Here is a 14737-nt window from a genome sequence, read left to right as displayed (position 1 = left end):
TTACACACCCACTCATTCTCTCACTCACTCAATCACCCACTCATTCTCTCACTCACCCACATTCACTCACTCGCTCGCTCACTCATCCACCCAACCGGCGTACTGCGGGTCAAACCCTTATCGTTGCGCTTCTTCCACCGCACTGCTCGGCGTTGGAATTTCCTCCAGCCGTCTCCTTTGCCATCTGTTAGCATAACGAACCCTGCTCAGTTCAAGAGGCGTGTTACAACTCTTTGAGAGTCTCAACAAAAGACACAAATACCGGTCACTATCAGTACAAACAGCTCTCGCCTTGAACGTGATGGCCATGATGCAATTCTTCAGGAACTGGTGGTTTGGCATCACCTTCAGTGCACACGCAGTGGCACACGTGTTTGGAAAAGGCCCGTTCTCGTGCCTGCACTAGATTTTTTGTGTTGTGATGGGGAGCTCCTCGTCGTATCTCTTGTGAACTTTGACACGGCCGACTGTTGCTGACCGCTTGGCGTTTTGTGCACGTGCTTAGCAACTGCGTTCAACAATAAAACTCATTTGACGGCACTTTAAGTCGAGTATGTTTTATTACTTATCATTGACAACAGACTGCATGCAAGTGCATGCGTATTTTGCATTTGTGTGTACGTGTGTATGTATAGGGGAGCGGTGGGGCAGTGGTTAGCACTGCACTACGAACTCGGCGACCCGAGTTCGATTCCCGCTCAGGACCAATAGCAGTGGCGAATATCAGAACCGGTACTGGGTCTTCCCTAGGTGGACTCAGCCTTAAATGAGTACCTGGTGCGGTGTACAAACATCGCCACTGGGGAGACAAGGGCGGCCGGGAGTGGTGCTGGCTTTTGGGGCAAGTGCTCGCTAACAGCACTTGCTCCAAACGTCCGTTAAGACGACACGGTGAACCTTTGTATTTGTCTTCAATTATGCATGCATGTGTGTACGTGCGTGCACACCACACTACTCTCTCTCACTCAGAAATGCCTCGATCCCATCATCACAGCCCCTCGACCAAACCTGAAATTGAACCCTCCCTTCTGCCGATTGTGGTTCAGGAACCCGACCACGGATCCCAGGGACTCGTCCCTGGCTCTCCTCCCTCTCGCGCCTCTCCTCCCCGCCACCCGATCTCTGGCGGCAAGCAGTAGCAGGAGGACCATGAGACACCGTCTCATCCCTCGCCGTGTCGCCCACGCCTGGATCACGGCGTCTTCTCCTCCCGCTGCTGCTTCTCCTCCTCCTCCGCCACGGCTCCCTCCACCACCACCATCATCATCATCTCTGTCCCCTCCACGGCCGAAGCGGAACCTGAATCCGCCCTTGTTCTTATCGACCCCTCGCAGCTCCTTCACGATGTGGTTCAAGGGCTCCTCGCTTTGCTGCACGGAGCGGGCCGCGTGATGCCCCGGGGAAGATGACGACGAGGAGGTGGACGAGGAGGGTAGGAGACCGCCCGGGATCACTGCCCCTTGCTGGCGAGAGAGAGTCGCAACTGCGGCCGCAGGGAAACATTCCCGGAAGCCCAGGGGCTCGGGCAGGCGAAGAGGGCAGCAAGAGGGCAGCAGCGGTAGCGTGGCGAACGAGAGGAGAGCCATGCGGGCGAGGTGCGTGTGGATGTGCATGGCTGCGGCTGCTGCTGCTGGAAAGGGGCACACGTGTTCGGGGTGATAAGAACAGAACGTGCGCGAACTTACCATCACATTACGCTCAATGCGAGTCTCTGGGTCTCTGCCACTCTGTGTAAATCTATGAGTCTCTGTGCGAGTCTGTGTCTAAGTGGGAGTCTACGAGTTCGTGTGTCCACCGTGTGACTGCACAGATCTCTGTGCGGGTCTATAGGTCAGCCGTGTGACTTGTGTAGGTTCTCTGTGTGCTCAACATGTATCGCAGTACAGGACTTCACATCACGCCAAGTAGAAAACAAGTCCCGACAAGCACCGACGGACGAAGCGCTGAACACACAGAGTGATGCAACAGAGTTAATGCACAGAGGTAGCGGCAGCACACGATTGTAATTATTTGTCATCAAACCTGGACTTAATCGGAAACGGGAGGGGGGGGGGTGTTATTAAAACATCCGTACGTTGAGCTAATTGTGCCAGCGTACTCGTCACACTTGGCAGCAGTCTGTCACAAAGACAAAGTTCCCCCCGTATAGCCTGTAACAGACTGTTGGGGCAAGTGCTGTTAGCGAGCACCTCTGAAGGCCGGCACGGCACACGAGGGGGTGGGTGGCCAGCACCACGCCCGACCGCCTTTGTCTCCCCAGTGGCGATGCACCGGGTACTCATTTGCGGCTGAGTCAACCTAGGCAAGGCCCAATTCGGGTTCGGATAATCGTCGCTGGTGTCGACCGTGAACGGGAAACGAACTCGCGTCGCCGGGTTCGTAGCGCAGCGCGCTAACCACTACACTACCGCTCCCACACGAGCAGTCAAGCCCCACTCACCTCACTCGCCCACTCACCCCACTCGCCCCACTCACCTCACTCACCCCACTTACCCCACTCGCTCACTCACCCCACTCACCCGGCACTCAGCTCACTCACCAGGCACTCACCCCACTCACCCCACTCGCCCACTCACTCCACTCGCCCCACTCACCCCACTCGCCCACTCACCAGGCATTCACCCCACTCACCAGGCACTCGCACCACTCACCCCACTCGCCCCACTCGCCCACTCACCAGGCATTCACCCCACTCACCAGGCACTCACCCCACTCACCCCACTCGCCCACTCACCCCACTCACCCCACTCACCCCACTCGCTCACTCACCCCACTCACCCGGCACTCAGCTCACTCACCCCACTCACCTCACTCGCCCACTCACCCCACTCGCCCACTCACCCCACTCGCCCCACTCGCCCCACTCACCAGGCACTCACCCCACTCACCCCACTCGCCCACTCACCCCACTCGCCCACTCACCCCACTCGCCCACTCACCCCACTCGCCCCACTCGCCCCACTCGCCCCACTCACCCCACTCACCCCACTCGCCCCACTCACACCACTCGCCCCACTCGCCCACTCACCAGGCACTCACCCCACTCGCTCACTCACCCCACTCACCAGGTACTCCGATGGAGAGTTGCGGGGGTGTAGCAAGGTCCGGCAAAGTGGTTTGTTGCATTACATGGCGCGAAGTCCAACGCCGCTCACGAGCCTCTTCCTTTTATATATCTCGCTGTGTGTATGTCACACACACACACACACGCGCGCTGTGTGTGTGTCAGTGCTGTGTGTGTGTATGTCATACACACACACAGCACTGATAATTGCCGCGGGAGGCGGGGGGAGGAGTGGGGGAGTGGGGTGGGGCGCTCGCCCCAAATTCTAATGCCATAGAGGTCGCCATCACGTGGTGTGTCTATGTTGAACTTCCTTCGCACCGTACGTAGCCAACCGTGCTATGTATGTTGAACTTCTTTCGCACCGTACGTAGCCAACCGTGCTAATCGTAGGTCGTGGATGGTTGGGTTGGAGGTTGTGTCCACAGATATGAACTATGATCTGCGAGTTAGATGAGGGTGCAATTGCAATATTACGGCGTGCAATGTTATTCACAACTCAACTATGGAAAGTGCTGTTGTTATTCTTACTGCAAAGGCGCTAGTAAATGTTGAGTACACAATACACAACAATAATGATGGCGATAACGAGCACAAGTCAGAATTGGACAAGTAGCCCAACGGATATGTCCGCTTCAATGCGATTAGTGACTACAATCACTGGTCGTTGGGCTCGCAAGCATCTTAATGGGAACAAACTGGGATCATCACTAGGGTTGTGTGTGTGTGTCACTGTGTTTGTGTGTGTGTGTCACTGTGTGTGTCACTGTGTTTGTGTGTGCCACTGTGTTTGTGTGTGTGTGTTACTGTGTTTGTATTTGTCACTGTGTTTGTGTGTGTCACTGTGTTTATGTGTGTGTCACTGTGTTTGTGTGTGTGTCACTGTGTTTATGTGTGTGTGTCACTGTGTGTGTCACTGTGTTTATGTGTGTGTGTCACTGTGTGTGTCACTGTTTGTGTGTGTCACTGTGTTTGTGTGTGTCACTGTGTTTGTGTGTGTGTGTCACTGTGTTTATGTGTGTGACTGTGTTTGTGTGTGTGTTTGTGTGTGTGTGTCACTGTGTTTGTGTGTGTGTCACTGTGTTTGTGTGTGTGTCACTATGTTTGTGTGTGTGTCACTGCGTTGTGTGTGTCACCGGGTGTGTGTGTGTGTGTACTTGTGGGGGAGCGGTGGTGTACCGGTTAGCGCGCATCGCTACGAAACCCCTCCTGGGACTCCCCTAGGTCGACTCAGCCTCAAATGCTCCCCCCTCACCTCCTCGTGTGCCACAGTGCCGGCCCCTGGCCTTCATAGGCGCCACTCGCTTACAGCACTTGTCCCAAAAATCTGTTAAGGCTACACGGGGGATCTTTGCCTTCGTCTATATCTTCGTGCGTGTCGTTGGGCCCCTCGTTATCGCTTCAGGCTCTGGCCCTGGGTCCCGTTATTGTCGCCCGATGACACATTCAAGCTGGGCAGCGTTGAACACTTGAATTGAGTTGCGTGTTTTTATCGGGTCGACCAGATTTGTGAGCATAGCGCAAGGATTATTAACACGTGGGTCCCCTCCATTAAGAAAGTTCTGAAAAAGCTTATGCGTTTGTGCGTGTGTGTGCGTGCGTGTGTGTACGTGTGTGTGTCGGGGAGCGATAATGTAGCGGTTAGCACGCTGCGCTATCAACCTGGCGACCCGGGTTCGATTCCCGCTCACGGCCAACACCAGTGACGATTATCTGAACCGGTCCCGGGCCTCCCCTAGGTCGACTCAGCCTCAAATAAGTACCTGGTGCGGTGTGTAAAATCGCCACTAGGGAGACAAAGGCGGTCGGGCGTGGTGCTGGCCACCCACCCCCTCGTGTACCGTTCTGGCCTTCATAGGTGCTCGCTGACAGCACTTGCCCCTACAGTCTGTTACAGGCTATATGGGGGATCGTTATCTTTGTGCGTGTACGTGTGTGTGTGTGCGTGTGCGTCAAGGCCTATGATACCATCAGTAGGCCTGGGCTCTGAGTCGTTCTTCGTGCTTTTGGAGTACCTGACCCTCTGCTCACGATCATTAAGGACCTTCATGATGGTGAGCGGGCCCGGGTAAAACTACGTGGCCGGGAGTCAGAGCCATTCCCTGTACACCTTGGGGTGCGACAGGGATGTCCTCTGGCTCCCACATTATTTAACATCTATTTTGACCACGTAGTTCGTGAAGCCTTCAATAGCTGTACCGGGGGAATCTCCATATGGTACAGATATAATGGGAGGCTAATCGATGCCCGGGTGCGGTCAAGGGATGGCTCCCTATTGCTCAACCACGTTATGTATGCTGATGATTTGGTAATAGCTGCTCAGTCAGAGGAGGAGTTGGAGACGCTGCTGCTGAGACTGGAGCGTGCCACTAAGAGGTGGGGCCTTACCATCAGCCCCACCAAAACTAAGCACCTGCCTGGGTATTTTGTACCATCGGACACTCCACCCCCACAACTCCCAATCGGTGATGGGGCAGTTGTGGAGAGAGTGGAGAGTTTCCCATACCTGGGCAGTGTGCTTATGACTGGCTCCAGTTTGGCACAGTAGGGGGCACAGGTGGTGCATCAGCCAGTCATCTCAGTCAGTCGACCCGTGGCACCTGGGTCTGCCCCGTGACCTCCTGCCAGCGGGCGTTCGACACTTCACGTGGCCTCAGGGTGCACATAGCCTGGCACAAGCGTCGTGGTGACGTCACCGCCACTTAGTGGCGAATGGCGGTTGTTGTTGTTGTGTGCGTGTACATGTGTCTGTGTGTGTTTGGGGAGCGGTAGTGTAGCGGTTAGCGCGCTGCGCTACGAACCTGGTGACCCGGGTTCGATTCCCGCTCACGGCAAACACCCAGTGACGATTATCTGAGCCGGTCCTGGGCCTCCCCCAGGTCGACTCAGCCTCAAATAAGTACCTGTAGTAGTGTGTAAAAAACATCGCCACTGGGGAGACAAAGGCGGCCGTGCGTGCTGCCGTGCCGGCCTTCATAGGCGCTGCTCGCTAACAGCACTTGCCCCAACAGTCTGTTAAGGTTATGCGGGGGATCTTTATTCGAGAGACAATTTGGCCAGCACCCATTAGGTGCAGCGAGTGTATGTGTGCAGTAAACGCTCGTAAGTAATAAACACGCACCCGTGGCGACGAAGGTGAACACTGAAGATGGTTTAACAAACGAGCCTGACATTTAGGGTAATTGAACGATAGTTTGTTTTGTGTGTGTGTGAAAGATCATTATCTGCATGTTGTCTCTTGAAGGGGAAAGCACACTGTGAGCAAGATGTACACGTGTGTGTGCATGTGTGTGTGTGCATGTGTGTGTGTGCATGTGTGTGTGTGCATGTGTGTGCATGTGTGTGCATGTGTGTGTGTGTACTGGGAAGCGGTAGTGTAGCGGTTAGCGCGCTGCGCAACAAACCTGGCGACCTGAGTTCGATTCTTGCTCACGGCCAACACCAGTGACGATTATTTGAACTGGTTCTGGGCCTCCCATAGGTCGACTCAGCCTCAAATGAGTACCTGGTGCGATGTGTAAACATCGCCACTAGGGGAGACAAAGGCGGTCGGGCGTGGTGTTGGCCATCCACCCCCTTGTGTACTGCGCCGGCCTTAACAGCACTTGCCCTTGCAGTCTGTCAAGGCTATATACGGGGGATCTTTGTCTTTGTATGTGTGTACGTGCTGTAAATTAACAACTCATTGCAGTTTCATGCCACCAAAGTGCATAGACATCATATCGATCTTTCGGCAAAGTGTTATTGGGGCTGTGAGCCGGTGCACATCGCGGCGAGAAGGGATGACGACGATCGCGATGCATGACCGACGGTCGAGACTGGTGAAGGAACGGCAGGGGAAGGATTGGAGAACGCAGCCAATCGCCCTGTCCGTCTGCTCGTCGTGGAAGCCGTCAGCCAGCAGTGGATAGACCGCGGGCTCACGACGACGAACGAGACCACCACAGCGGCGGCGTTAGCGCGCGGAAAGAGGGAAGAGTTGGTACGTTCATCCGTTTTATTTCGTCACAAGGTTCACCGTTGACACCAAACGACTCGGGGGGGAAAACGCGGCAGCATTTCACAGAGACGCGTCGTCATTTGGCGAATTGTCCTGTCGGCAGGGTCGTGGGGGGCGAGGATGGGGGGCAGGAGGGAGTTGGGGGGGCACTGGGAGGCATTTCTGTTTAACTCGACAACACAAACATCCCATGTATTATCCAACTGAGCCCATCACAACCTCCGGTGAAATTGCAAAGTCGGTTCTTGTTACGGATGGACTGGCACCGTCCATGGGAATGTGTAATTGTCACCACTGGCTCAAAGAGCAGCCTCCATTGTACGTCAGAGCAGAGATGTTGTTGTTGTTGTTTAAACTTTGACTTAGAGACATCGAAACACACACACACACACGCGGCGCGAGTGAATTACACCAGTCCCATTGCTGTGAGGCTGTTATGGTAAAAAAGAAAGGGGAAATCACGACCATTTGCGCGAGTTATTACTGCCCAGGCGAGTCGTGAAATATAATTAGACGTTCCGGGACGCAGACCCAAGCCTCCACTGAGCTCCCCTCACCCCTGCTGCACTCCCTCTGAGGGCCGACAACCACATTTGCCATAGCAACACCTGGGTTACATGGTCTAAATATAATACGCTATGACCAAAAATGCCCTGGGGTTTCTACTCTACTGCATACACGTGTAACTGTGATAAACTCTAAGCACTAAAAAAATAAAAAGTTAAGTCTAGTAATAATAAAAAAGTAACAGAAAGATCCTCGTAGCTGTATTCGTGAGGATGCAGGAGCATTGATAGAATCTATCGAGTACGGTATATACATTTCATACATGGGCCCGGCACACATGAAGCACAGTCCCCACTGATGACGGTCAAAATTAAATCGTCCAAACTGGGATTGAGGGGAAAAAAACGAAACTCACGTCACTGTGAGTTTCGTTTTGTGCCGTGTTACTAGATTATAACAGGCTTAAGACTTTTAATTGTTCACGCGGACGAGTCAAAGCAGGAATCAGTTCAAAGGGCAGAGATGTAGCTGATGCACATCACAAGAAAAAAGTTTCCCAAACTGTCTCTGGCCCAGAGAATACTCCATGTGACATTAGCAATGTCGCCAGGACTTAGGGATTCAAATTGTAATCTTTGTCTGTGTCAAACTCGGACCATCTTCTCTTTGGGCAGGGAAGCAGAAAGGTTTTTGGAGACCTGGGGTAAAGATATCCCCTCGGATGTGAGGACAGAGGAAAGCTGCCCATCCTCTCAACGATTTATCGTCTGGTAGTCAAAAGTGGTTGTTTATAATTAGGGAGAGAATAAGGCCCTGCCATAGCAATATGGAATTTCCACAAATGTCTCGGCACTGACGACAACAGCAGATGCCCACGGCCGAACGCTCATTCGAGCTCATTGGGAAACTTGACGAGACTTGACGAGTCTGCATCATTAAGATAGTAAAATATTGGGCTGGCGGTAGGTACAAATCAATCTCAGCCTGGCCCTGACTATATCACGGCCAGAAAAAGGGGAATCTAACCCAGTGCCTATTTTCCATGAACAACATAACACGAGTTTGAAGCTCAAGTTTCCGTCTCAGCGGCATGTGTCTCTAGAATTTGTCAACTCGAGTTTGAATGTTGGACGATATCCCAAAATATCATGGGACATTTAAATTCGCGGGTTAGCCTGAATTTCTTCTGTCAGAATCCAGGCAGGGACGAATAGATTTCATATTCATCAGTAACAAGGTCTTGATATTTGACTCGCAAGGAACTTGAGTAACTTGAAAAATCAAAGAATCACTGCTTTTGTTTCCTGTGTAAATATTTTACAAACAAGTCCTTAAAATGTTGTTCCACCTACTGGTTCCTGCTTCTTTGATGATGTCCACAGCTATTTCACGTAGTCTGAGGGCAGCATTCCTCTTATGCTGTTCATAGGGCAGCAGTTTACTTTGCCCTCCAACTTGAGTTCTGGGAGAAAAAAATCAGGCGAAACCCAGGTCACGTCCAGCCGCCTTGTTGACCAACCCGTCGCAACGAGGTATCTGCTGCGCATCGGCGGGCCCTCTAAACAAATAACGCCCCGCTCTACAGCCGACATTCGGTAACGGAATAACCCGAAGACTGATTCAGACGCCTCGCTCAAAAACCAAACACCGGCTCTAACCAAGCTTTAAGTAGCGACCGCGTGCAAAAGCTACACACACACACGTGCTTGCTGGGGCACACACAAAGTCTTCACAGATACACCTCCACCATAAACTAACGATGCGCCTTACCGCTAACCAACAAATCCACTTTCCAGGACAATCAACGCGTGCAGGTTTTAACTTAACGATGACCACTCGCCCATCTTTGGTGCGGGACAAGTTACCGCGAGTCTCCGAGTGGACATTGTCGTGCACGATGCCGACGGCGTCATCATCATCGTCATCATCATCGTCATCATCATCGGTGTCGTCACTTCTAATAAGTTCTTGCGCCGTATCGAAGTTGAGAATCCTCTTTCACCGCGTGTGACGAAGCGAAGTGACGAGCGCGCGTGGCGATATCGGCAACGTGACACCGTGCATCGTGCGGCCCACCTCCAAGGCGAACTCATTCGCAGAGGCTGCGACGTTAGACCACGAGCCAATGGGGGTTGGTCGGTACCACCTGGGGTGACAAACACTACCAGTGTCCACCATGGGCAGTGTCCACCGTGATCCCGTCTCGTTTGCAGATGCATTTCCTGTTTATTTTCGTCTTCCGTGGATGATTACCATCACATTCGTTTTTTGGGGGGTTCTCAAACGTACTACGGTACCGTTTGCTAACAACACGTTTAAAAAAAAGCTACCACGTCGACCTTGCTATCATACATATTTGTGATCTAGAGATCGCACGCTGCAATAAATCACTGTTAGCATTTACCAGCCTAGGTCGTACCGATAAGGGGTTATTGGTACCATTGGCTCAAGAGACATACTGGGAACCTGTTTTGGTTTCGAATTCAAATGACAATGGAGAGTGGATTTTATCTTTTTAATCTATAGGCGAGTGGCAGCAGTGCTCTGTGACTGTATATTATATATACACACACACACTCACAGACAACATGGGATTTGTATAATGCCATAGACTAAGTGTTTCTAAACCTGTCGTGAAAGATGCATGACCACTCATTTACTGAATAAACCGTTAAACTATCTGATGAATAATAGAGTATCCCAACCATGTAGCATTCGCAAATTAAAAAAAACCCACGAAGTTGTAATCACAGCATGCCACTTAAATATGGGAGCAGTTACAAATAAACCCTAGGCCGTGCATCCCTTCCACAAGTCACAATTACTTACGGATCGTCACAATCCCCATGCAACGCGTTCGACAGTTTTCGTTGCGTCTATTCACCGTCTCCGTTTGCATCGTTCGCCCCGTACGCTCCCTCTCTCTCGCTCGCTCGCTCTCTCTCGCTGCCCTGTTCGCCGAGCAGAAACCCAGTCCGTCATGACTGCGAGGAAACCCGGTTGCGTGCAACTGTTCGCAACTGGTCGCAGAGACGCGCAAGTTGCGCGACTTTGGTAGCGGTGACGCGGGCAGGCGGGCGGGCGTGCGGCGCGTTCGCCGTGAAGGTTCGCGGTTCGAATCCGCCGGGCCACCCTGGTTAACGCTGCGGCGGTGCGCGCCGACCGTAACGATTGCAACGCCGCCGTCTCGCTTCGCTCAAAGTGGGACGTTAAAGAGCAAGGCCATCGCGAGTGCCGGCGTCAGGGTACAAATTTGCCTCAATCGGAAAATGACACCGCACGCTGCTCAATTGGGATGACACACGGCGGCAGTCGCCGCACAACCCGACCGGCAGACTGATGCCCCAGGTCACTCTCGGCGAATGAGACTCTCGCCTGGTCTCCCGAATGCTCACCATGGCTAAACAAAAGTAAAAAATAAAAACGATCGCTCAGGTGTGCACCTGCCTTTGGGTGAATGGGTTCGTGCTCTAGCCAGTGTGGGGTGAGTGGGAGGATGGGGAGGGGAGGGGGGTGGGAGGGGAGGGGGAGGGGAGGGGCTCCGCTGGGGGGGTCGGGATGGGAAGGAAGGAGGGAGCGCTTAGCGCTGCTCCCCGGGCGGGTGCACGTATCCGTGTGGCCGCATCTTCATCTCGACGAAGGGGATGGAGTGCTCGTGGCCCTTCCAGTGGTACCAGTTGATGCCCTGCCCAGGGGCACGCACACGGACACGGCGTCACGACGGCGCTCGCGCGAGCTCTCGCGACGGGGCTCAGCGGTGTCGCAATCCGCGCGTGCAGCAATGCGGTCGCGCGCACCGGCCCGGCGCGAGCACGGTTAAGTCATTCTCACGGACGGCCACAGCGACATTTGCGGACCGCGTTTCTCCATTCCGCCAAAGGCGGCCGCGACACCTGGGAAAGGAGGATGCACGCGGTTCGGTGACGCAGAGCAACTCCATTCAAACTCTTGAGAGCAGAGGGCGGAGGATCAGACGCGCCCAAGTTGTGGACCCTTGTCCGGGGCACGACGGCTAAGGAATGCGCAACTCCGTTGCATTGCCGAAGCGACGAATTTGGATTGTTCAACGTGGGACGCCGCGCAACGCACGAAACGTGGAACAAATAATTATTAGAGCGAATCTACCCTTCTCCGCGTTGATACGGAGGGCGCTATTGGCGTATCTTATAATGCGCGCCGTGTCCACGGATACCTGCACAGCTAACCGTGTCCATGTGCGGTTACCCGTACATGGACACGGTTAACGGGAAGACGGGAAGAATCCGCAGCCCCTTCCGGGTGACTCTTCTTACCCGCGAATAAACACCGACAACAGGAAGAATCCGCGTGTCGACTGGCATCCACGGTATAGCAGAATTGGCGGATATTAGGGGCGGATATAAGGGTCTGTGGATAGATTGAAAACGAATTTCTTTAGAACTGCTTTTTGTCCTCAGTTTGTTGCCCTTCCCCACTGCCGCACCTGCGATTAGCACGGCTGGCCACGTACGGCGCGAGAGAAGCTCAACATACGCGCCACACAAGGGGCGTTTCCCCGCACGCGCTGTGCGGGCTGCGTTGGCGCGCGTACCTGGCTGTGGCTGGCCTCGCCGTACTTCCCGTTGAGGTTGACGCGGTGGCAGTTCTTGTACCACCACGCGCCCTTGTAGGAGATGGCGCAATTTGTGACCGCCACGTCGTTATCGCGGTCCGGCGCCGAGAACGGCCGGCCCTGGTGGTAGGACAGCGAGTCGCCTGGTGGCGCGGCACGGCCCGCCGGGGATCATCCGGGGTCAAGGGTCGGCGGGAGGTGAGGGAGCGCCGGAAGGGGGGGCAGTGGGTGCAGTGGGGGGCAGGTTGAGGGTCACAAACGGATGCACGTTGAACGCGCGCTTAAACAATCTAAAGCCACGCGTCGCACGGATTTCTGTAACGCTCTCCAACGTGCGCCGAGAGGCGTTCTCGTCTGCTCCGGTATCCCAGGGTCAGAGTTACCTCAATCCAGCAGTGCCCGTTTTATATTGGCGAGGTGCGGTGGCATTAGCAGCTTTGCCCATGGCAAACACCTTGATCAACTTATCTGCCTCGTCCGGGTCTGTGGGTCTGGCCGTACCCACGTCCGGCCGTGCCCGTGGCGCCGTGCGGTGCGTGCGTGTGCCGGGCCAACCCCCTACCGGCCGTGCCGTTGTAGGCCCCGATCCGCAGGCGGTACAGCGCGGCGGCGTCGGCCACGGCGAAGCGGTCGTAGAGGGCGAAGGCCTCCTCGGGGCCGTCGTGCAGGTCCACGCGCAGTTCGTAGCGGCCCTGCTGCGTCAGCCGGTGGAGGTTGTCCAGACCTGGGGAACGGCGATCGCCAGCGGCCGTCAGAACGTCGCACAGGACCCTTCGTCCGCACGGCCTTCCTTCTGGGAGTGCGTCGTTTCAGCAGCATTGACTCAAGACAAGCAAAGTCTGGGCCGGTTTCGACGTTCAGCGTTCTCGTCAGTGAGGTCGGGCTTGTGCTGATGGGGAAATAGAGTGGCGGTAGTGGTGAGGACGGTAATGAAAATGTGCAAATGGAGTGATCTTGGGGTTAGTTTTACGTCAAGCCACCACCCCTGACTTTAACAAAGTACGAACAAAGACAGCGCGCATGCCGGCGGTGTACTTCGGAGCAAACAGCGGCCTGCGACGAATGGTGTCGATTCACGGGCGCTGTTTAAAAGAGGCAAAACAGCGCGGGGGAGACCCAGATGAATTACGCGCTGTCCACACGGTTGATGTACCGGGTGGCAACTCTCAACTTCATGGCGATCGTCACTAGCAATTGTCGCCAGCAACACTTTTATTTGTGACGAGCAACCCGCAACAGCAACAGCATACGGTGACCGTGGAGTTCCGTCTATGAAAATAATTGGCCGTGGCAGCGGTATTTGCGTGTGTGCGTGAATTTTTCAGTGGTTGTGTGCGTGAGCGTGCGTGCGTGCGCGTTTGGTGGTTGTTGATGGCTGTTCGCTGTTGTTGTTATCGCGGTTGGAGCAGTGGCCATGCCGGTGACCCGCGGTGGCTGCGCTTAAACCGACCGAGCCAGAACTCATCACGGAGGTCGCCGAATCCCCGCGCGTACGACTTCCAATCGCGGAAGAACTCAGTGTGTCCGTTCTGCCGCCGCTGGAACACCTATAGCGACGGGCACGGCGGGGGGCGGGGGGGGGGTGTCAACGCCACCCCGTTAGTTGAACGTTGATTCACGTCGATTCAAGTCCGTGAAAAATATGTGAGTTTCCCATGTGACGCAGTTGCTTTTCGCTACGATTTATATTTGCTTCATTTCTAATATCTAGAATTTATTTGTTTTTGCTTTTGTCAATTTTGTGAACCAGGTCACTCTGGCAAATAAGACTCATCATGGTCTCTTGAATGGCCATGCAAGCCAAACTATGGCCCGCACAGTAAACCCACTGTAGCCTACGCTGCTTCAACGGAGGATGAGGAACAGCAAAATGACACGAACTCTCTCTGCCGTGGCCAGCAAACCTCGACATTGGCATCTGGCTCCTAAACACATTGCCGCTACCATTGTGCGCAATAATGGAGTTACACAACTATAATACACATCCATACTCCACATCTATAATAACAAGGGGAACATTTTCATATATATTGTTTTCCCACCCAAAAATGTTGTTGGTTAATTTGCGCTACGAATCCTAGCTAGGGCCGACATGTATAGGGCGCATACACGTGTGTATACGCGCAGACACACACACACGCACGCATGCACACACGCGCGTGTGCGACCATTACTCACAATCCAGCCGCCCCCGTCCGTGCTCATGTCACAGAAGACGAGCAGCGGCTGCGACTCGTTGTTGCGCACGTACACCGTGTACACGCGGCTCTCCGTCTCGCCATTGAGCGACTGCTCCGCGCAGTCCTGGGGGTTCTGGATCAGACGCCCGTCTGTGGTGGGACACACGCACGCCAAGACATACAGACACAACAAAGCTCCCCCGTATAGCCTTTGACGGTCTTTTGGGGGTAAGTACTGGCACGGCGCACAAGGGGGTGCGTGGCCAGCACCACCACACCCGGCCACCTTTGTCTCCCTGGTAACGGAGTTTACACACCACACCAGGTGTTCATTTGAGACTGAGTCGACCTCGGGGAGGCCCAGGACCGGTTCAGATAAGCGAGCTAACCGCTAC

General features: G+C 54.3%; 1 protein-coding gene and 1 long non-coding RNA gene across 7 annotated transcripts in view; both read right to left on the bottom strand.

The window, feature by feature from the left end:
* Positions 1-541: 541 nt before the first annotated feature.
* LOC116944796 (uncharacterized) lies at positions 542-6134 on the bottom strand. Its single transcript, XR_012942595.1, has 2 exons — positions 3066-6134; positions 542-1630 (listed from the first exon to the last, which is right to left on the bottom strand). It is a non-coding gene; the product is annotated as an uncharacterized LOC116944796 (long non-coding RNA).
* Positions 6135-7047: 913 nt separating this feature from the next.
* The window catches only part of LOC116944866 (tenascin-R-like), a 113017-nt gene continuing 105327 nt past the window's right edge, over positions 7048-14737 (bottom strand). For all 6 annotated transcript variants that reach the window (XM_076068823.1, XM_032958705.2, XM_032958708.2 and 3 more), the window contains 5 exons: positions 14341-14492; positions 13613-13709; positions 12725-12886; positions 12142-12305; positions 7048-11256 (listed from right to left, as the gene is read on the bottom strand). In XM_076068823.1, coding sequence (XP_075924938.1) covers positions 11152-11256; positions 12142-12305; positions 12725-12886; positions 13613-13709; positions 14341-14492 — 680 coding nt within the window. In that variant the 3' untranslated portion in view covers positions 7048-11151. The remainder of the gene's footprint in view (positions 11257-12141; positions 12306-12724; positions 12887-13612; positions 13710-14340; positions 14493-14737) is intronic.

Source organism: Petromyzon marinus, chromosome 22 (assembly GCF_048934315.1).
Source record: "Petromyzon marinus isolate PM22_M1 ecotype Great Lakes invasive population chromosome 22, UKy_Petmar_22M1.pri1.0, whole genome shotgun sequence".
NCBI classification, from domain to species: domain Eukaryota; kingdom Metazoa; phylum Chordata; class Hyperoartia; order Petromyzontiformes; family Petromyzontidae; genus Petromyzon; species Petromyzon marinus.
The sequence above is the reverse complement of the archived record's forward strand: the minus strand, read 5'-3'. Positions and strand labels throughout refer to the sequence as shown.